At 43.2% G+C, this 24,176-nt stretch overlaps 1 protein-coding gene across 1 annotated transcript in view; it reads right to left on the bottom strand.

The window, feature by feature from the left end:
• LOC122542712 (elongation factor 1-gamma-like) overlaps positions 1–23,034 on the bottom strand; it is a 50,265-nt gene extending 27,231 nt beyond the window's left edge. The window contains exons 1-3 of the mRNA XM_087984114.1: positions 22,818–23,034; positions 17,381–17,524; positions 15,268–15,331 (exon numbers count right to left, since the gene is read on the bottom strand). Of these exons, the coding sequence (XP_087840240.1) occupies positions 15,268–15,331; positions 17,381–17,524; positions 22,818–22,829 (220 nt within the window). The 5' untranslated portion in view covers positions 22,830–23,034. The remainder of the gene's footprint in view (positions 1–15,267; positions 15,332–17,380; positions 17,525–22,817) is intronic.
• Positions 23,035–24,176: the final 1,142 nt, after the last annotated feature.

Raw genomic sequence — 24,176 nt, 5'->3', positions numbered from 1 at the left:
TTCTACTGGACCAGACATCAACACTAACTGTAACAGCAGGTCAGAGGCTAGGAATCCTGCAGCAACTAATTCACCTAATTCCTAAATATCTGTCCACCATCTGCAGGGAAGATGTCATAGTGTAATGGAATACCCCACTTGACTGGATAAGTGCAGCTCCATCACACAAAAAAAAGGTTGACAACATCCAGGAGGGAAACACAAGTCACTTGACTGGCACATCCAAAATCGGAGTGTGGTGCTGGAAATGCACAGCAGATCAGGCAGCATCCAAGGAGCAGGAGAATCGACATTTTGGGCAAGACCCTTCACCAGGAATGAGAACAAGCCCCACTCCTGATAAAGGGCTCTTGAATTCTCCTGCTGCTCGGATGCTGCCTGACCTGCCATGCTTTTCCAGCACCCACACATTCTCAACTCTGATCTCCAGCATTTGAAGTCCTCACTTTCTCCTGGCACATTAAAAGCAAAAAAAAAAAACCTCCCTCATTAATGCATAGTAGCAGTATGTACCATCCACAAGGTATGCTAAAGACATTTACCAAGACCACTTTAGTGCAGCATTTTCCAAACCCATGATCTTGACCAGCTAGAAGGTCAAGTTCAGGAGGTACACTGGAACACCATGATCTGTAAAACCCCAAGCCACCTGCCTTGACAATATATTAGATTTAGATTAGATTACAGTGTGGAAACAGGCCCTTCGGCCCAACAAGTCCACACCGACCCGCCGAAGCGAAACCCACCCATACCCCTACATTTACCCCTTACCTAATACTACAGGCAATTTAGTATGGCCAATTCACCTGATCCTGCACATCTTTGGATGGTGAGAGGAAACCGGAGCACCCGGAGGAAACCCACGCAGACACGGGGAGAACGTGCAAACTCCACACAGACAGTCAGTCGCCTGAGGCGGGAATTGAACCCGGGTCTCTGGCACTGTGAGGCAGCAGTGCTAACCACTGTGCCACCGTGCCGCCCACAAAGTGATTGTTATATCACTTCTGCTGAATCAAACATCCTAGAACTCTCTCCCAAATGCCATGGACTGCAGCAGTTCAAGGCAGAACCTGATCACAGCCCTCACACAAGGCCAAACAGGAACAGGCAACAAATACTGACCCAGTCAGTGAAGCCCACGTCTGTTAAACAAACAAAACACCTTCTGAAAATGATAGAATTCCCTCACTCAGCAAGCAAGATTAGGAAAGACAGTGCTGAATAAACCCATATTCCTAGACGAGCCTCAATGCCCAACATATCCCTCATTCTACCATTGCCATCAAGCCAAGAGTTTAACTCTGCTTCAAACATGGAAAAGGAGAGCATGCCAGCAGCACACCAAAAATGAGGGGTCACCTTAAATGATGACACCATATCAGCATTACTTGCAAGTCAAAGAGCATGACACATCCAGGTCTAAGTGATCCCACAACCAACAGATCAGATCTAAAATCTGCAGTCCAGCCACATCCTGTCATGAATGGTGGTGGACAATTAAAAACAGCTCACTGGAGGAAACTCCACAAATCAAATTTTTCGAGAGAAAAGGAGGAAGAGAGGAGACCTGATCGAAGTATACAAGATAATGGAGTGGAATAGATAGAGTCAATAGCCAGAGACATCTCCCCAGGGCAGGATTGACTGGTACGAGGAGTCATAGTTTGAAGATATTAGGACGAAGGTATAAAGGAGACGTCAGAGGTAGGTTCTCTACACAGAGTTGTGATGGTGGAAGCAGTCATTGGGGACATCTAAGCAACTGCTGGACATGCACATGGATAGCAGTGAGTTGAGGGGTGCGTAGGTTAAGTTATTATATTTTACATTAGGATTAAATCTAAGCACAACATCATGGGCCAAAGGGCCTGTTCTGTGCTGTACTTTTCTATGTTCTATAACAGCACTTTTAAAAAAGGGAGAAGAATAGATAAGGGAAGCACATGGTGAGGTCAGAGCGAGAAACCCACATTGCTAACTGACAGAGTTAGCAGTTACTGCCTTTGCTGTTGAAATCATGTATCGCTGGACATCAGTGTGTGTCTGGGAAAATTAAAAAAAAAATGAAATTCACAACTGATCTTGGCTGAACCTGTTGGGAAGAGGTCATAGCACAGATACAAATAAGTGGACGTTTTAAGCGTGGTCTTAAAATAAGTCTGCAGTAGTGAGTCAAGTGGGTTCTTTCTTGATTATATGTTTTATTGAGCAATGTCTCTTGATTAAACTTAAATATAAGCCATAAGTACTAATTTAACCTGGAGCAGTGTTTTGTAGAGCAATAAGACAGACAGTGCTATTTTCTGGGTCAGTAGATTGAAAGAAGCAAAAATGGCCCTTACTACAGTGATATGCTCTTCTTGTCGGATGTGGGAGTTTAGGGAGAGTTTATGGTTTACTGAGGATTATATCTGAATTAAATGCCATTGGTTGCAGATCCTATCAGATCGAATAGATCAGTTGGAGAGGCAGTTAGAGGCAATGAGGAATTTACAAGAGCAAGGGGGTGTGATGGATGGCAGTTATTGGGTTGGGGGGGGGGGGCGCAGGAGAAAAAGAGGGAGGGGTAGTCTCAGATATCATCAATTTGATGGCTTTACTCCAGGAAAAGGTAAGAAGACATAGGCAGGTAGTGCAGGAGTCTTCTGTGGCTATTCCCATTTCAAACAAAGTATTCAGTTTTGGAAAATGTCAGGGGGTGGTGGATTTTCAGGGGGATGTAGCACAAACAGCCAAGTTTCTGGTATTGAGACTGGCTCTAATGTAATAAGAGGTACATAGAGTTCCAAGCAATCGACTGTCTTAGGGGACTCTCTAGTCAGAGATACAGACAAATGTTTGTGGCCAGCAGCGAAAAATCAGAATGGGATGTTGCTTCCCTGGTGCCAGGATCAAGGATGTCTTAGGGAGGGTGCAGAAGGTTCTCAGGGAGAGAGGGGCCAGCAGGAGGTCATTGTACACATTGGAACCAATGACATAGGAAGGGAAAAGGTGGAGATTCTGAAGGGTGATTACAGAGAGTTAGGCAGGAATTTGAAAAAAAAGCAGGAGGCCCTCAAGAGTAGTAACATCTGGATTACTCCCAGTGGTACGAGCTAGTGAGGGCAGGAAAAGGAGGACAGGGGAAATGAATGCATAGCTGAGGAACTGGTGTATGGAGAGGGATTCACATTTTTAGATCATTGGAAGTGGTTTTGGGATAGAAGTGACCTGTACAAGAAGGACGGATTGCACCTAAATTGGAAGGGGACTAATATACTGGCAGGGAGATTTGCTGGAGCTGGTCGGGAGGATTTAAATGAGTAAGACCCGGGGACATAGTGAAGAAAGATTTCAATCTGAGACTGATACAGTTGAGAACAAAGGCGAGTCAAACAAAGTCAGGGCAGGCAAGGACAAAGCAAAGAACAAAGTGGGACTGATGCATTGAAATAAGTGCAGTTTAATGTAAGAGGCCTAAAAAGGAAGGCAGATGAACTCCGGGCACGGTTAGGAACATGGGACTGGGATTAGATTAAATTCCCTACAGTGTGGAAACAGGCCTTTCAGCCCAACTAGTCCATACCGACCCTACGAAGGAGTAACACACCCAGACCCATTCCCCCGAACTAAATGCACCTAGCTCTACAGGCAATTTAGCATGATCACTTCACCTAACCTGCACATCTTTGGACTGTGGGAGGAAACCGGAGCACCCAGAGGAAACCCACACAGACATGGGGAGAATGTGCAAACTCCACACAGATAGACAGTTGCCCAAGGCTGGAATCGAACCTGGGTCCCTGGTGCTGTGAGGCAGCAGTGCTAACCACTGAGGTGAAAAAAAAAAAGGAGGTGGGAGCACTTTGGGGTCAGCGACCATAATTCTATTAGTTTTAAAATGGTGATGGAAAAAAAAGGGATAGACCATATTTAAAAGTTGAAGTTCTAAACTGGAGGTAGGCTAATTTTGATGTTATTAGGAAAGAACTGTCAAAATGCGATTGGGGGCAGATGTTCACTGGTAAAGGGATGGCTAGAAAATGGGAAGCCTTCAGAAATGAGATTACGAGAGTCCAGAGAAAGGATATTACTGTGAGAGTGAAAGGAAAGGCTGGTAGGCATAGGAAATGTTGAATGACTAAAGAAATTGAGGGTTTGGTTAAGAAAAAGAAGGAAGCATATGTCAGGTATAGACGGGATAGATCGAGTGAATCCTTAGAAGATATACTTAAGAGGGAAATCAGGAAGGCAAAAAAGGGGACAGGAGATAGATTTGGCAAATAGAGTTAAGGAGAATCCAAAGGGTTTTACAGATATATTAAGGACAAAAGGGTAACTTGGGAGAAAACAGATCCCCTCAAAGATCAGCAAGGCGACCTTTGTGTGGAGTTGCAGGAGATGGGGGAAGAGTATTTTGCATCAGTGTTTACTGTGGAAAAGGACATGGACGATAAAGAATGTAGGAAAATGGATGGAGACATCTTGAAAAATGTCCATATTACAAAGGAGGAAGTGCTGGATGTCTTGAAACTCAAAGTGGCTAAATCCCCAGGACCTGATCAGGTGTACCCTAGAACTCTGTGGGAAGCTAGAGAAGTGATTGCTGGGCCTCTTGCAGAGATATTTGTGTCATCGATAGTCACAGTTAAGGTGCTGGAAGACTGAAGGTTGGCTAACATGGTGCCACTGTTTAAGAAAGGTGGTATGCACAAGCCAGGAAACTATAGACAAGTGAGCCTGACATCAGTGGTGGGCAAGTTGTTGGAGGGAATCCTGAGGGACAGGATGTACATTTATTTGGAAAGACTGATTAGGGATTATCAACATGGCTTTGTGTGTGGGAAATCATGTCTCTCAAACTTGATTGAGTTTTTTGTAGTAGTAACAAAGAGGATTGATGAGGACAGAACGGTGGACGTGATCTATATGGACTTCAGTAAGGCATATGACAAGGTTCTCCATGGGAGACTGGTTAGCAAGGTTAGATCTCACGGAATACAAGGAGAACGAGCCATTTGGATACAGAACTCACTCAAAAAGGTAGAAGACAGAGCGTGGTGGAGGGTTGTTTTTCAGACTGGAGGCCTGTGACCAGTGGAGTGCCACAAGGATCGGTATTGGGTCCACTACTTTCCATCACTTATTAATGATTTGGATGTGAGCATAAGACATACAGTTAGTAAGTTTGCAGATAACACCAAAATTGCAGGTGTAGTGGACAGCGAAGGTTATCTCAGATTACAACAGGATCTTAATCAGATGGGCCAATGGGCTGAGACATAGCAGATGGAGTTCAATTTAGATAAGTGTGAAGTGCTGCATTTTGGGAAAGCAAATCTTAGCAGGTGTTGTACACTTAAATGGTAAGGTCCTAGGGAGTGTTGCTGAACAAAGAGATCTTGGAGTGCAGATTCATAGCTCCTTCAAAAGTGGAGTCACAGGTGGATAGGATAGTGAAGACAACATTTGGTATGCTTTCCTTTTTTGGTCAGAGTATTGAGTATAGGAGTTGGGAGGTAATGTTGCAGCTGTACAGGACATTGGTTAGGCCACTGTTGGAATATTGCATGCAATTCTGATCTCCTTCCTATCAGAAAGAGGTTGTGAAACTTGAAAGGGTTCAGAAAAGATTTACAAGGATGTTGCCAGGTTTGGGGGGTTTGAGCTATTGGGAGAGGCTGAACAGGCTGGGGCTGTTTTCCCCAGAGCATTGGAGGCTGAGGGGTGACCTTATAGAGGTTTACAAAATCATGAGGGGTATGGATAGGGTAAATATACAAAGTCTTTCCCTGAATGGGGGAGTCCAGAACTAAAGGGCACAGCTTTAGAGGGAAGAGGGGAAAGATATAAAAGAGACCTAAGGGGCAACTTTTTCACAGAGGATGGTACGTGTTTGGAATGAGCTGCCAGAGGAAGTGGTGGAGGCTAGTATAATAGCAACATGTAAAAAGGCACCTGGATGGGTATAGAGGGATATGGGCCGGGTGCTGGCAGGTGGGACTAGATTGGGTTGGGATATCTGGTCAGCATGGACGGGTTGGACCAAAGGGTCTGTTTCCGTGCTGTACATCTCTATGGCCGTGACTAAATTTTTCCCTCCTCACCTTAAACCTATATCCGCTAGTTTTGGAAACCCATACCCTTGGAAGAGACCTTAGCTATTCAACCTATTAATGTTGAAATTTTATAAACCTCCAACATTAGAGGGGAAAGCCCCAGCCTATCCAGCATCTCATTAGAACTCAACCACTCTGGTCCTGGCTACATGCTGGCCAAAGTTGCTCTGTACACTTTCTAGTTTAAGGACATCCTTCCTATAGGACAATCAGAACTGCTCCCAATACTAAAAAAAAACAGCCTTACCAATATCCCTTACAGCCATAATGGGGACTTCCCAACTCCTATACTCAATGTTCTGCCCGATGAAGGCAAGCATGCAAAACACCTTCACCACCCTGTCTACCCACAATACCACTTTCGAGGAACTATGAACCTGCACCCCTACGTCCCTCTTTCAACACCACTCTCCAGGGCCCTACCATTAACTATGTAGATCCTGCCCTGGTTTGCCTGACCAAAATGCAACATCTTGCATCTATCTAAATTAAACTCAATCTGCCACTTCTTGGCCCATCTGATCAAGGTCCTCTTAGATAACCTTCTTCACAAAGCAAATATACCAGTAATTTTAGTATCATCTGCAAACTTACAAAACATACTTTTAGTCTCATCCAAATAGAAGATGATGTAAATGACAGGACCCAGAACCAATCCATGCAGCATACTGTTGGACTGTTGCCCTCTCCCCAGTCTCCAACGCCTAGCCACCATCTGCAAGGAGAAGTTGAAGGTGTTTGAACAACTGTCACATGGCTCAACACAACTCCAACACAAGTTCAACACCATCTAGGACAAAGCAGGCTACTTGATTGAAGTGGATGGCAGTATGAAGTACCATTCATTCTCTTCATCACTAACCCATAATGGCAGCAACGTATACCATCTAAAAGATGAACCATAGCAACTCACAAAGGCTGCTTCGACAGCACGGTCCAAACTGATGACTTCAACATCAAGAAGAGCAAGGAAAACAGATACATCCCCTCACATTTCCCTTCCAAGCTCCACACCATTTTGATTTGGAAAGGTTTCACCATTCCTTCATCACTAGATCAAAATCCTGAAACACTCAAATAGAACTATAGGTGTACCTACTTAAACAGACTGGACAGTTCAAGGTTGCAGCTCAACATCACTCGAGGGCAATTAGGGATGAGCAAATGCTTGCCCTGCCAGAGAAACCCCACAACTCCACATCTCACAAATGAATATTAAAAAACAAAATGGTTGTTTACAGGCTCATTAAGTGAAGATAATGGGACATGTTTGAGAATTAACAGGATGGACATTAGTCTGCTCTCTTTTCTGAGCCGTCATTTCCACAGCCCCCACCTCTTTAAAAGATGTATTTGTTCACAAAAAGCCTGTAGCAATATGTAGCATTTAAGTAGGCCTCAAACTAAGAGAATGCTGCCCTCTGTTGGCCAAACTGCACCAATGCCAACTAAAACAGATATCGAAGGATACGGTTAGAATTAGGGTTAAATGTGGTGCAGTGACAGCATCCCTACCTAAGCCAGGCAGCCTAGGTTCAAGTCCCACCTGCTCCTGTAGGGTGTAACAACATTTCTGAACAGGTTGATTAGAAAAGTACAGTTCAGCAAGGACAAGAAGCCTTCAGTCATTCTATATTCCCACCAAATAACTAAACTCCAAAAGTGGACAAGGATCATGATTCCTGCACTTAAATCATGTTCCAGAGATTCAAGGATCCTTACACAAACCAAGATGGCATAACTAAAAAATGTTTGCAACAAATGCCAACAGCTCAATCTCCCAACCGCTTTCTTCGACTGTCGGAGGTCAGATCTCAAACAACGATGAGACAGAGTGCAGGAATGATTTAGACAGATTATCGACATGTAAGACAACAAATCTCTCCCTCAAAGTCAGCAAAATGAAGGACTGGTCATCGACTTCAGGAAGTGGAGGACAAACCCTTGTCTGTCTAAATGGCACAGAGGTGGAGATGTTGAGAGTTCAAGTTCCTAGGTGTAAATATCCCCAATCTATACTGATCCATCTGCATTGATGAGTCAATAAAGCACACCAATGCCTCTACTTCCTCAGAAGGCCAAGGAAAGTCAGCATGCCCACAATGATTAAGTAGGCCAATGGGCTGAGGAGCAGCAGCTGGAGTTTAAAATTTGATTAAAGAGAGGTATTGTTCGATTTACCAAATTGCAACAGCAGGACTAGGGGTTCAGGTACATAACTTTTTGAAGATTGCGTCACAGGTAGGGTGGTTAAGGCAACATTTAGCACACTTGCCTTCATTGCTCAGACAATCGAGTGCAAGAGTTGGAATGCCACGTTGAGGTCGTACAGGATGTTAGGGAAGTTACTGGAGAGATTTTTCTTCTTTAATAAGTAATAAAGTTACAAAAAAGTGTATAATAATAATAAACTAACAACTATTCTACTTAGAAAAAAAATCTACCCATACTACAATTCAATAAATAATTAAACAAAACAAGTTAAAACTTACACCACTCAGTGCAACACCAAAGCTCCCCATCATTGGGATGACCGGTTAGCATACCCATATTTATTCAGGGTTCTTCCTCTCTGGACACCTGGCCCATCAGATCCAGGTCTTGTGGCTAAACAAAGGCCCTAGTTAACATAGCCGACAAGTCTGCATCTATATAGTTCAGAAAAGGCAACCACATCTTATAAAAATCATCCGTTTTCTGGTGCACCATACTTGTAAGGAAGTCGAGGAAGAAATGTTCCCTTACTCACCTACACCATCCGAATAAGCCTGCAAGGCTTTGAGATCCAACTCAATGTTCTGCCTCATGCAGTAAGAATATTAAACAGCTTCTTCCCACGCGCATCTAAAAAGGCAGCAGATCCAGCAGGCCCAAGAGAAGATATACCAGATCTACCCTGACTTCGGTCCCCAAGACATTTGCTATAGGGCCCCAATACTTGCAAAGCTTGTGACATGACCATACACAACAGGTAAGAGTGCCAATACCTGTTTTGTACATTTGATGTGCTCCCTTTTTAAAATTTTGCAAGCTACTCTGGAGCCAAATACACCCTGTGAAGAACCTTCAGCTGCATAGCCTGTATTCTATTACAAAATCAAGATCTTTCTCACGCTCTCCCAAACCTCTGAAGAGATCTCCACTCAATTCTTGCGCTCAGACCCCACAGAGCCATTCAATATCTTTTAAGGCACCACCCCCCCAGTAAATGGTGCTAATCGAAAGAGTCCCTGCAGTCTGAAGCACTGTCCTCTCTACATCAGACCTAAGGTTCAGCCAACAATGTGGTGTTTTTTGGGATAAAGACCCTGATCTTAAAAATAAAATAGAAAGGTCTCTGATGAGCAATTCATTTTTGCAACTCAACTGATCAAAAGAAATCATGACCTCCCCCTCAAATAGGCCTCCCAGACAAGAGACTCCCCTGGACGCCCATAACCTAAAACCAGAATCCATCAACCGTGGCCAAAATCCTAGCATTCCTACTATGGGAGTGAAAAAAAAAAAAGAGGTTTTCTATAAACTGCCCTCATTATGTCACATCATTCTCCATGCTTTAATCATATTGATAACAATTAGGTTCCAACAATACTCCATGACTGTCCTCATCTTATCCATAAATCATAAATTAATAAGGGGACATTTTGCCTGGGAGGCCTCAGCATCCAGCCATATTAATCTCTGATCCTGACAAGCCCAAATCATTCACAAAAGGATATTAGGGAGCTTATTTGATACTTAAAATCTGGAAAGTCTACCACCCCGTCCCCAATTCCTTATGAAAGCTGCAAGGGGAAAAAAAAAAAGAGAACAACCACCTTATTGGCTGACCTGACCAATACTGAAATTCTCAGACCTTATGCCAATAGTAAGGACTGCCACCATAGGATCACTGTAATCGCACTTTGACCCATCTGCCAAAGACCCCTACTAAGACCAAACTGTTCCAAAACATAAAAGATAGGGCTATTCCACCCAGTCAAATGCCTTCTCCACATCTAGTGAGACCATGTCCGGAATCAACCTCTGCTGGCGCACCTGCTCCATGTTCTGCACTCTACTGTTATTAGAGGATCTATGGCCCTGAATAAAACCAGTCTGATTCTCCTTTACAATAGAGGGCAACACCTTCGCCAACCTCAGCACGAGTGTCTTAGGGAGAATTTTAAAATCCAAGTTTAGCAGTGAAATGGGCCTGGATGAAAAGCACCATCCTCCAGGAGTTTCCATCTTGAAAAAGGGAGGGATATTAGCTTCTCTTAAAGAGGACAGGAGGCAGTCCTGACTGTCCAAATAAGTGTACATGTCCAGCATTGGCCCAGCCAACATATTCGTAAATTCCTTAAGGAAAAACTCACTCGGAAAGCCATCTAGGCCAGGTGCCTTACCGCCTCCTATATTTCTTGCACCATCAAAAGGGACAACTGCTCTGGAGTCATATCTGGAATAACTGGGTTCTTGAAGGACTCCATCTTCATCAACCTGTCCTCACAACCCTCTGGCCAATACAGCAGGGAGTAAAATTTCCTAAATGCTGCATTGTTCTTTTTGGAATCGAGAGTACCAGTTCCATCTCTAATAGATTAGGGACACTCTTCTTCCTAGAGAAATAGGGCAAGTTTTTAATCTTTCTTTTCACCATACTCAAATAGCCTTTGTTTCGCAAAAAAAAATCTTTCACTTTGCTGTCCGAGTAAGCACAGAATTGTACCCGAAGAGCTGTGATCCACTGTAACTTAATCACAGTTAGCCCGTCAAAGTACATAGTCTCGGCTGCTTTCAACCAGGCCTCAAGCATAGGCTGCTGCTCTCCCCTCGGTCATTTCCAACGAACTGAATAAGAGTACTATATCCCTTGCATAGGCCTCGGCAGTCTCCCAGAGGACAGATGGGTTACTGGCAGTACCTGACTGGATATCAAAGAACATTTAAACTCCTGCAAAAAGTACTCGCTACAATTATGGTCCTTCAGGAGTAAAGGATCCAGGCATCAATGCCGTGAACCTACCCCACTACCTCGGGCCTTAACCTCCAAATACACTGCCTCATGATCAGAAATGGCTATGTTTCCAATTTTACAGGGCAGCACTGAATCAAAAAAAAAGAAACAGATCAATCCTTGGTGTGGCGCTTGCGCAGATTGGAGAAAAAAAAAGGTCAAGCCCCTAACCACCAGGAGAAGGAGCTCCATACACCCACCCATCCCAACTCCCCAGACAAGTCCACCAGATTAGATTGCAGGGAAGTGCCTGGAGACCCTGGACACTGTGGGATCCACGAGATGATTAAAGTCTCCCCTTATAATTGTATGGTGGGCTCTAAGGGCCACCAACCTCGGAAGCACATTGTCAAAAATTTAAGGGGGTGTGCTGGGGAGCAATAAACACTGTACTCCTCGCTACATATTAAAGCTGGAGGATAACAAACCACCCATATTCATCCTTAAATTTGATCTAACAACTGAAATGAGAGATTCTGAACGAGTACAGCCACTCCCCTGCTTTTAGAGTCGAGATGAAATGAACACTGTATCCAAACGGCTAGTACTCCCTGTATTCCATAAGATCTAACCTTGCTAATCAGTCTCCCATGGAGAACCTTGTCAAACGCCTTATTGAAGTCCATATAGATCACATCGACTGCTCTGCCCTCAATCTTCTTTGTTACTTCTTCAAAAAAACTCAATCACGTTTGAGAGACATGATTTCCCACGCACAAAGCCATGCTGACTATCCCTAATCAGTCCTTACCTTTCCAAACACATGTACATCCCATCCCTCAGGATTCCCTCCAACAACTTGCCCACCACCGAGATCAGACTCACTGGTCTATAGTTCCCTGGCTTGTCCTTACCACCCTTCTTAAACAGTGGCACCATGTTTGTCAACCTCCAGTCTTCCAGCAACTCACCTGTGACTATCGATGATACAAATATCTCAGCAAGAAGCCCAGCAATCATTTCTCTAGCTTCCCACAGAGTTCTCGGGTACACCTGATCAGGTCCTGGGGATTTATCCACCTTTAACCGTTTCCAGACATCCAGCACTTCCTCCTCTGTAATCTGGACATTTTGCAAGATGTCACCATCTATTTCCCTACAGTCTATATCTTCCATATGCTTTTCCACAGTAAATACTGATGCAAAATACTCATTTAATATCTCCCCCATTTTCTGTGGCTCCACACAAAAGCCGCCTTGCTGATCTTTGAGGGGCCCTATTCTCTTTAGAGAGAAAGTGAGGGCTGCAGATGCTGGAGATCAGAGCTGAAAATGTGTTGCTGGAAAAGCACAGCAGGTCAGGCAGCATCCAAGGAACAGGAGAATTGACATTTCGGGCATAAGCCCTTCTTCAGAGGCCCTATTCTCTCCCTAGTTACGCTTTTGTCCTTAATATATTTGTAAAACCCCTTTGGATTCTCCTTAATTCTATTTGCCAAAGCTATGTCCCTGTTTTGCCCTCCTGATTTCCCTCTTAAGTACACTCTGACTGCCTCTATTCTCTTCTAAGGATTCATTCGATCTATCCGGTCTATACCAGACATATGCTTTCTTCTTTTTCTTAACCAAAACCTCAATTTCTCTCGTCATCCAGCATTCCCTACACACTCATCTCATTTTTGATGGCTTCCCATTTTCTAGCTGTCCCATTATGTGTGAACATCTGTCCCCAGTCATCTTTTGAAATTTCTTGCCTAATACCATCAAAATTGGCCTTTCTTCAACTTAGAACTTCAACTTTTAGATCTGGTTTATCCTTTTCCATCACTATTTTAAAATTAATAGAATTATGGTCACTGGCCCCAAAGTGCTCCCCCACTGACTCCTCAGTCACCTGCCCAGATCTCCCGAATTGATCACCTTCTGTAGTACATCCACATACTGAAACAGAAAATTTTGTTGTACACATTTAACAAATTCTGCTCCATCTAAACCTTTAACATTATGGCAGTCCCAGTCTATGTTTGGAATGTTAAAATCCCCTAACATACCACCCTCTTATTCTTACACATTACAGATCTCCTTCCAAATTTATTTCTCAATTTCCCTCTGACTATTAGGGGGTCTGTAATACAATCCCAATAAGGTGATCATCCCTTTCTTATTTCTCAGTTCCACCCAAATAACTTCCCTGGATGTATTTCTGGGAATATCCTTCCTCAGCACAGCTGTAATGCTATCCCTTATCAAAAATGCCACTCCCCCCTCCTCTCTTGCCTCCCTTTCTAGCCTTCCTGTAGCATTTGTATCCTGGAACATTAAGTGCCAGTCCTGCCCATCCCTGAGCCACGTTTCCGTAGTTGCTATGATATCCCAGTCCCATGTTCCTAACCATGCCCTGAGTTCATCTGCCTTCCGTTAGGCCCCTTGCATTGAAATAAGTGCAGTTTAATTTATTACTCCTACCTTGTCCCTGCCTGCCCGACTCACTTCTGTTCTCAGCTGTACCCGTCTCAGATCGATCTCTTTCCTCACTATCTCCCTGGGTCCCACCCCTCCACCTTACTAGTTTAAATCCTCCCAAGCAGTTCTAGCAAATTGGCCATGCTAAATTGCCCACAGTGTTAGGTGAAGGGGTAAATGTAGGGGTATGGGTGGGTTGCGCTTCGGCGGGTCGGTGTTAACTTGTAGGGCCGAAGGGCCTGTTTCCACACTAAGTAATCTAAATCTAAACTATGGCAGCCATTGCTCCAAAAAGCTGGCTGGCTTTCTACCCACTCCAACAGCCCAATAACATGGGTATTCTTCCTCTGACCTTGATTTGAGGTAGTTGACCTGCTCCACTAAGGCCTGGATGCATCCCACCGAGGATTTGACCACAGTCTGATACCATGGCTCAACCTCCTCCATGTGCTGCCCGACTCGCTGCATCTCCTGCTCATGCTTTTGTAGCATGGCCAAGATCAGTTCCAGCCTGATCCGGGTCTTCCCCCAATCGCTGACTCAATCTTTCCCTGGGTTTGACAAACTCAGAAGCCAGACTCTAATGAACAGATAAGTCCAGGAGGGCTTCCACAGAGGTCAACACTATGGCAGCAGGTGTGCCTGTTGCTGCAGGGGAGTGCCCTGTTTGTTGCAATCCACACAGTCCTTTAGTCATCTTCTCTAATGATAAAAAAAAGAGTATATGTAAATATTCTAGGAACTTAAAACTACCAATTTTTACCAAAACAGCTAATAAGAGGAGGGTAAAAGCACCACTTTGCCAGAGTTGTGGTGCAGAGTTCAGCAAAGCAGACTTGTTAGATTGCTGCCATCTTGAATCCTCCCGGGAGGCTACTTTTGGTGTACTGTAGTTAGTTCTGGTCACTCTGTACGAAGGATATTAAATTGGAGTGTTCAGAAAAGATTCACAAGGATGTCAAGACTAGAGGGTTTGAGTTTCAAAGTGAGGCTGGAACTTCCTTCCCCTGAAGCACAGGAGGTTAAGGGGTGACCTTAGACATTTATAAAATCATGAGGTGCATGAATAGGGTGAATAGTCAAGGTGTTTTTCCCCAGGGTAGAAGAATCAAAAATTGGAGGGTGTAGGTTGCAGGTGGGGGGTGGAAAAGATTTAAAAAAGGGACCCAAGGGGCAATTTTTTCACCCAGAGGGCAATGTGCATATGAAACAAGCTGCCAGAGAAAGTGGAAGGGGCTGGTACAGTTACAATATTTAAAAGGTATTTGGCTGGGTCGGGTTGAGGGGGACATGGGCCAGATGCTGGCAAACAGGACCAGATTAATGTAGGATATGTGGTTGGCATGGATAAGTTGCACTGAAGAGAGTCTGTTTTCATGTTTGACTGAATATGAGACAAATTGCTCAAAGTGGCAGCTCTGCTACATTTTCAAGGCCAGCGATATCCACAATCCATAGAGCCTCCACAACCGTTCAATAAAAGGTGACAACTGACTTGACTTTGATCAGAACTCCAAAAATCAGAAAGCCAATAAAACCCAGTAATGAATCCAGGAAAATCCAAAGAGTCATTGAGTGGAGTTACCAGGATGCCTTTATAAACAGAGAAAAAAAAAATAGACAAGCACAGCAGCAAATAGATGAATCTATTGAAACAACAAAAAAAAACATAGCCCAGTTGTTCTACACTCTTGGCTCAATGGAAATGGAACAGTGGGAAATCAGAAGAAGGTGGTGGGGGGGAAAAAAAAAAGAGAAACTTACCATAATGTGCAACTGCATTACTTTCTTGCACGCAAAAGCCACTGTCTGCCACTAACACAGGAACCTAAAACAGATACAGGAAAAAAAGTTCAAGTATAATGGCCGTCACTCTAAATGACTTTCTAAACAAAAACACCTCTTGGTATGAGAGCATGCAAGATCCCACAAAATGTGATCAAAAGATATCAAAGGGGTTTCATTGGTTCACTAGCTCCTCCTGGCCAAACGCTGGCTAATGGAATCACTCTTTCAGCTCATACAGATTCACAGCAGGGGAAAAAAAAAGTGTGTGACACTGAGACTATTAATATTTTTCCAAAATTAAATATATCAGTCAGTGACTTATAGTCTCTATCAGAGAGAGCCAATGTCATTCAGTTTGGATTAAAAACCCTACCATCTATAAAATATTCCTGGCCAATGTCTGATGGAGTTCCACAAGTGCCAGGTAATCTCACTGTTGACGTTGCAATGGTCAGACTCCTGAATCACCTGTGTTCCCCAAGTAAAGCAGGTACTTTTGAGTCCCGAACCATGACATGCATGCAGCCTACACTCCCATCTCCCAATGGACTTCAGAGGCACAGCACATGATCAGAGCATCACAGGCTGCTTGGAATGTGAAGGATGCAATTCAAAAAAACTCACCTTGCTCAGCTTTACACTCAGTTGCTGGGAGAAAACAGGAACATGACAATTCAATTCAGGCGTGTCAACATTATTTTTGTGCCATTATCCAGAATCTACATTTAATGTCATCCGCCTGCTTCCATCTTCAGTCTGTCCATAAACTAAAATGGACTAAAAACTTCACACTAGGTCTTGGAGGCTAGTGTAATGGAAAGCAAACTTAAGGACTGACAATAGCAAGTTTCTTCACAGGAACCAGATTGATAGATTGCAGTTACAACCCATCACCATTGACATGCATTGACCAGGACAGAAGAGAGAACTCCCACGAGTTCTTCAAATAAAGCTTTGCGATCTTCTGCAGACAACAGGATGGCAGACAGAGCCTCAATTTAGTGTTTCATCTGAACAACAATTCAGCACATCCTCAGTAAAGCAGTGAGCGCCTAATTAAATTTTGCAATCAAGATCCCAGCAAGGGCTCTGAACCATCAGATCCAAAACGTGGAAGTGCTAAAACTGAGCCATGACAGACACCTCCATATAGCAGGGGTGTTATGGACTAGGCCAGACCACTCAAAACATTCTTAAGCAGGCCGCCCAGACCGTAACTTTGCTATTTGTTTCGGTAAGTGTACAGTGAAAATTTCCTCAAGTTAGCCGGGTTGACTATCAGGTTTTAAAATAAAAAATGTAATCACAAAATTACAGAATGAAACGCAAACAACAGAATATAGAATACCCACAGGACTCAGATTATCCAAATTAGACTTAATTGTACTGCTTCAAAAATACCAAACAAACCCATTAAACACAGTAAAAACAAAACAGAGACTTGGAGTTGGAAGTCAGAAGGGCAGAAGGAGAGTGTTCAGCAGCCTGTTTCACAGATCCCCTGCTGCAACTGAACTGACCAAAAATAAGAATTCAGCTTTCAGGACTGACCACTTCATTTTACAGGTTACTTCTAAAACATGAAAGCTGTGGCCTAAAGTTTCAGCTGTTTATGTATAAACAAAAAAAAACCTCCCAATACCTTTTTCATCTGTATACCAGCCCAGCCGGTCTGGAGCCTGGGCTGTTCTACAACCTCATCTGAAAAAAAAAATAATAATCAAGGACACAGCATCCTTGAGGAGAAGCAACAACTTTTAGAGGAAAAAAGAAGGACCAGCTGTGTGACAGTGGGAATTAGAGTTTTTCAAATTCTACCTACCTCAGACATGTCACAGCATTTCTGAACAGATAGATTACAAAATATTACACTAGAACGTTTTGTACCAGATGCAGCAGCAGAATCCCTACATTTATGGGTCGAGGACACAGTGAAAACCATGAAATTATTGAAAACAATTTGGAGCTGGGAACAGTTTCCAGATAAAAATCAAATTATATTTTGATCATTAAAGTCAAGTGTTGTTAAACTCTTGGGGTCCATCTTATCAAGATTCACGAAACATAAAACAGTGAGCAACCCACTGACCTTCCCATGGACGTTCAGGGATATACAGCTAGTCTTGGAACAAAATCCGGAATCCCTGGATACTACTGTGAGTGGGACATTGCTATATTCAGCTGCAATCAGAACTGCATAGGACCTCCAAAAATCAGGGGGAGTGTACAGAGTCTGAAAAAGATAAGAAGCCATTACAGAGAGCTAAAGAATCAGATCATTTAAAATTAGACAATAAGTTAAGCTAAATTTTAAACCAATTTCAATTGGATCAAGAGGTTTCACCCACAAAAGTAACTTCAACTGTCCTACACTCCCAGTCAACTTACACATCCAAATAGCACAACTGTGAAGTATTGAATTGAGTTAATCACATTTCCACAAGAACCCTATATTGGATTCTGGGTACCAATTACTGCTACTACCATGCTGTAATCTACATGTGTACTGTTCATACTCTTTACTGAAACTTTCTTTTACTGAAAACTATATGGGCCCTTATTCTCGTTTTATGCTGAGTTAAGGGCCCATCTAGTCATCAGTAGAAGATAGATCAGCAAAGAGTCTGAACACCACACGTCATACATACAGACATAGATTACAGAATGTAGCAGAAGCCATTAGTTATTGCTCATATCAGAAGCCAAAGATGATACATCTGTCCCCTTCAGAACCTCATGCAAGGCTGCAGAGCTCACCACTCAAGATTATCGCATCGGATTTGGGGAAGCTAATGTAACTTGAACATTAATTCTTTCTGAAAGATTCCTTTTAGGCATTCAATAATAGAAGACACATTCAAGACTTCTTTAGAGCCCCTGGTGGTCAGTGGTATATTAGCAGAGATAGAGGATTGGCCAATTAACAGAAGTCAATTTAAGATAAGGGAGCATTTTCAGGATAGCAACCTGTAACAAGTGGAATGCCACAGGGATCAGTGTCAGGCCATGCTTACTTACAATAAATATTAATGACTTGGATGATGGAAGTAAATGTGCTATTGCCAAGTTTGCAGAGGACAAAAATAGGTGGGAAGGCAAGTCGCAAGGTTGACAAAGTTATAGAGGAAGAGAAGTTAAGTGAGTAGGCAAAAAACTTGGTAGATGAGCGAAAATGTAAGGTTATGCACTTTGGTAAGAATAGAGGACTAAATATTTAAAACAAAGACTTCAGAAAGTTACAGCACAGATTGGAGGGTACTCCCTGTTTCAGAATAGAGGGAGCCTGAAGATAGCAAACTATAGGCTAATTAATCTGACTTGGGTCATTGGTAATTTTAAAAGCCCATTAAGTCTGACGTCAGTGGCGGACAAATTATTGGAGGGAATCCTGAGGTATAGTATTTACATGTATTTGAAAGGGCAGAGTGGTGGGTGTGATCTATATGGACTTCAGTAAGGCATTCGACAAGGTTCCCCATGGAAGACTGGTTAGCAAGGTTAGGTTGCGTGGAACAAGGGAGAACGAGCCATTTGGATACAGAACTGGCTCAAAGGTAGAAGACAGAGGATGGTGGTGGAGGGTTGTTTTTCAGACTGGAGGCCTGTGACCTCAATGTCTTTAGTCATCCAGCATTCCCTACACCTACCAGCCTAACAGCAAGATACTGTCTCTGGATACTCATTATCTCATTTCTGAAGGCTTCCCATTTTCCAGCCATCCCTTTCCCTGTGAATATCTGGCCCCAGTCAGCTTTTGAAAGTCCTTTCCTAATAACATCAAAATTGGCTTCCTCCAAGTTAGAACCTCAACTGTTAGATCTGGGCTATCCTTTCCCACCACTATTTTAAAACTAATAAAATTATGGTCGCTGGCCCCAAAGTACACCCCTACTGACACCTCAGTCACCTGACCTGCTTTATTTTCTAAGAGTAGGTCAAGTTTTGCAACTTCTCTAATAGGTACATCCACACACAATCAATTTTCTTGTACATACTTAACTTCCTCTCCATCTAAACCTTAATATTATGGCAGCCCCAGTCCATGTTTGGAAAGTTAAAATCCCCTACCACAACCACCCTTTTATTCTTACAGATAACAGAAATTTCCTTACAAATCTGTTTCTCAATTTCCTTCTGACTATTAGGGGGTCTGTAATACAATCCCAATAAGGTGATCATCCCTTTCCTATTTCTCAGTTACATCCAAATAACCTCCCTGGATGTATTTCCAGGAATAACCTCCCTCAGTACAGCTGTAATGCTATCCCTTATCAAAAATACCACTCCCACTCCTGTTCTATTCTTCCGACAGTATTTGTATCCTGGAACATTAGGCTGTCAGTCCTGTCCATCCCTGAGCCATGTTTCAGTAATTGCTATGATATCCCAGTCCCATGTTCCTCACCATGCCCGGAGGCCTTCCTGTTAGGCCTCTTGCATTGAAATAAATAGTTTAAATTTCAGTCCTACCTTGTTCCTTGCTTTGTCCCTGCCTGTTGACTTGCTTCTTTTATCAACTGTACCACGTTCAGATTTATCTCTTTCATCACTATCTTCTTCACCCCACCACCTTACTAGTTTAAATCCTTCTGAACAGCTCTAGCAAATCTCCCTGCCAGTATATTAGCCCCCTTCCAATTCAAGTGCAATCTGTCCTTTTGTACAGGTCACCTCTACCCCAGAAGAGATGCCAATGATCCAAAAGTGTGAATCCTTCTCCCATACACCAGCTCCTCAGCCATGCATTCATCTGCTCTATCCTCTTATTCCTGCCCTCACTAGCTCATAGCATTGGGAATAATCCAGATATTACTACCCTTGAGAACATCCTTTTAAAAATTCCTGCCAACTCTCTATATTCTCCCTTGAGAATTTCATCCTTTACCCTTCGTATGGGATTGGTTCCAATGTGTACAATGACCTCCCTCTGGAGAGCATTCTGCACTCTCTCCAAGATATCATTGATCCTGGCACCAGGGAGACAACACACCATTCTGATTTTTCACTGCTGGCCACAGAAAAAGCTGTATGTGCCTGACCAAAAACAGGTCCCCTTACACAAATTGATCGCTTGGACACAACGTACCTCTCTTTACATTAGAGCCTGTCTTGATATCAAAAACTTGGCTGTTCATGCTATATTCCCCTGAAAGTCCATCACTCCCTACATTCTCTAAAACAGCATACTTGTTTGAAATGGGGATAGCCACAGAAGACTCCTGTACTACCCATCTACCTTTCTTGGAGTTAACTCATCTACCTGCAGCTTTTCTCCCTTCCTATAACTGCCATCCATCACACCCCCTAGTTCTCAAATTCCTTATTGCCTCTAACTGGGGCGGCACGGTGGTTAGCACTGCTGCCTCACAGCGCCAGAGACCTGGGTTCAATTCCCGCCTCAGGCGACTGACTGTGTGGAGTTTGCACATTCTCCCCGTGTCTGCGTGGGTTTCCTCCGGGTGCTCCGGTTTCCTCCCACAGTCCAAAGATGTGCAAGGTCAGGTGAATTGGCCATGCTAAATTGTCCGTAGTGTTAGGTAAGGGGTAAATGCAGCAGGGGTATGGGTGGGTTTCGCTTCGGCGGGTCGGTGTGGACTTGTTGGGCCGAAGGGCCTGTTTCCACACTGTAATCTAATCTAATCTAACTGTCGCTCCATTTGATCGGACAGGATTCACAAACATTTATTGCAGATATAATCCTCAGTAACATGCAAGCTCTCTCGAAACTCCCACATCTGACAAGAGTGTATCACCCTACTAAGGCCATTTTGCTCCTTCCAATCTACAGACCCAGAAAATAGCATGGTCTTATTGCTCTACAAAACTCTGCTCCAGGCTAATTTAAATTTTAAAAATATAAGCCATAAAATATTCATTAAGAGACCGAGCCCAATAAAAATAATCAAGAAAGAACCCACTCTACTCACCATTGTAGATTTACAACAAGGCTATATTTAAAATTATTCACTTATCCTGTTTCTATGCTGTGACCTCTCCCAAACAGGTTCCTCCAAGATCAGTTGTGAATTTCGCTGTTTGTTAAGTTTTCCTAGACACACTCCAATGTCCATTAATACATGAATTCAAACAGCAAAGGCAGTAACTGCGCAGATTCATTGCTGTGTTAGCAGTGCAAGTTTCTTCTCTCTCTCCACTTTTGTCAGTCTTTCTCCCTTTTTAAAAGGGAGATTGTTTTGACTTTTTTCCTCCAAAACTTTTAGAACAATTGGAACAACATAAAACAGTAACTGCTGCTCCTGGAATTCAAGGAAATCACCAACACCTAAATAAAACCTCAAAACAAAAAAAGGAGCAGCTGTTACAGCTACAAATTTTTCCAATCCTCCATTTTGGTTTACCCAGCCAGAGGGAGATAATCTCAATAAGGGGGTCACCCATTTAAGACAGAAGGATTTTTTTACCTCCTGGAGGTAATGAATCTATGGAATCCTTTACACCTGAGAACTGTCAAGGCTGTTGTTAATTATATTCAATGCTGAGAGATAGATTTTAAATCAGTAAGGGAATCGAGAGTCAAGTGATTAACACAGAAAATGGAAATGATTATTATCAGATCAGCCACGAACTCATTGGTTCAACGATCTGCAGTTCAGATTTGATGGGCCAAATGGGCTTCATACAGTGGGCAATAGTCAGCTCACCAAGACTTGAGGGGCATGGTGGCTCAGCGGTTAGTTCTGTTGCCTCACAACACCATGGCCCCAGATTCGATTCCAGCCTCAGGTGACTGCCTGTGTGGAGTTTGCACATTCTCCCAGTGTCCACATCCCGAGTTTCCTCCCACAGTCACAAAGATGTGCAGTTCAGATGAATTGGCCATGCTAAATTACCCATAGTGTTAGGTGCATTAGTCAGAGGGAAATGAGTCTGGGTGGGTTATTCTTCAGAGGGTTGGTTGGGCCGAAGGGTCTGTGGGGAATCTAATCTCCTTTAAGTGTAGGAATGTATAAAGTTTGCTTGGTCAACTGTTGTAAAAAGGATATTTTGTTAGTAGTCTAATAATGAATGGCTTTAGTCTTAGTTTTCATAAGATTTACTATTAATTTCTACCCAGCAGTAGAGAGGGTGGCAAGAGAAATGAACAATAAGCCTCTCAGTCTAAACCAAGGTAGACCATCAAGCCCTCACCTAGATCATAAGGTTGTCTTTCACATGGTCCATAGTAAACACCTTAAGCAGTGTCAGAATATGACAGATAATTCAAACATCAGTACTAAATTCTGAAAATACATGCAATATGTAATATTTCTATTACTCCAGCGAATTGGAACTGGATTACCAAGCTGCAAGCAGAGAGATGGCCCTAGAAACCATGACAACCAAATACCCCTCTAATAGAACACAGTCAGAAAGGGGAGAAATTTAGGAAGAAAGACAGGCCGAAGTCCACAAATATCGGCAGCAAATAGCAGCAGGAACCGAAAAGAATACAGCCATCTAACTCTCGGTGAACTATCCGGTCGGATGGCAGAGATTTCAACCGGATTATACAGATCCTTACTCACCATTGCCGCCATCACATCACATCACCACACTCCCGCCAGGCCGTTCGGTTCGGACTGCAATCCTGCAAATTAGTAGATCCTAAAGGTTAGCGTAGATAGAAATAATCATTCTGTTTCTTTTATTTGCTGCAGGTGAGAGTTATCCTGCAATTTACATACCCTGACTTAATGTTATTGGAATTTAAAGAGACGGCCGTTACAAAAAAAGGAGGGTGGGGTCGAGCGACGCGGTGAAGGGAGACTCACTTCGCTCTGCCTGCATCACAATTCAACTTATCTGACGTTATAAAAGAAAAATGAGTAGTTTGCATTTAAATATAACACCGTTTTTGTTCCTGGTGCTTTAAATCTTTGGAAACATGGATGTTGTCATAGAAGACGTCTGAGCACAACAAGATCCCACATAGCAAGGAAATAAATGGCCAGTTGCTTTATTTACCAAACAAACATAGAGAATGGCAAGGTAATTCGATGTGTATGACAACATCAGTCCAGAGAAAAAGTTGAGGTTTTGGGTCTGGTTATGACTCTTCTGCTACCAGTGTTGGTTGAGTGGTAAATGTTATTTGACTACGAGATAAGAGGAACTCTCTAATGCTCCATTGGAGGAGGATGGGCAAGGTTTACAGTTTTACACCTCTTTCAGGCAGTAGACTCTCCAATGGTACAGTACTCCTGTGTTGTTCTGGAGTGTTAGCCCCGATCTTAAATCTCTCAATTGGAACTTGAACTCACAACCTTCTGACTTGAAGGTAGAAGTACAAACTGCACCATTGAACTTGGGTTCAATCCTGGAACTCTTTCAATCTATATATTTGATTTGTTCATATACTTGGTTGTTGAATGTGAAGTGTGTTGTGAGGCACAGGTCCAGTAGTTTGAGTTTGCCATCTTTGTTGATAGGTTCCCTGTCTTGTGGTCTGTTCTGTATGTCCAGCAGGTTGGCAATTGTTTCTCTGGCTAGGGTTTTGTCGATCAAGGTGAACAGTGCCGTTACATCGAATGAGACCATAGTTTCTTCCTTGTCTATGTGTATATTTCTGATGATGTCCAAGAATTCCTGTGTTGACTGTATAGAGTGTCTGGATCCACTGATCAGGTGTTTCAGTTCCTGTTGTAGTTCTTTAGCCAGTTTATGTGATGGTGTCCCTGGTGGGCGGCACGGTGGCACAGTGGTTAGCACTGTTGCCTCACAGCACCAGAGACCTGGGTTCAATTCCCGCCTCAGGTGACTCTCTGTTTGGAGTTTGCACATTCTGCGTGGGTTTCCTCCCACAATCAAAAAAATGTGCAGGTTCAGTGAATTGGCCATGCTAAATTTTCCATAGTGCTAGGTGAAGGGGTAAATGTACGGGAATG

This window comes from Chiloscyllium plagiosum, unplaced genomic scaffold (assembly GCF_037043375.1).
Source record: "Chiloscyllium plagiosum isolate Xiang-an unplaced genomic scaffold, Cpla_swu_hap1 HiC_scaffold_47, whole genome shotgun sequence".
Taxonomy (NCBI): Eukaryota; Metazoa; Chordata; class Chondrichthyes; order Orectolobiformes; family Hemiscylliidae; genus Chiloscyllium; species Chiloscyllium plagiosum.
The sequence above is the reverse complement of the archived record's forward strand: the minus strand, read 5'-3'. Positions and strand labels throughout refer to the sequence as shown.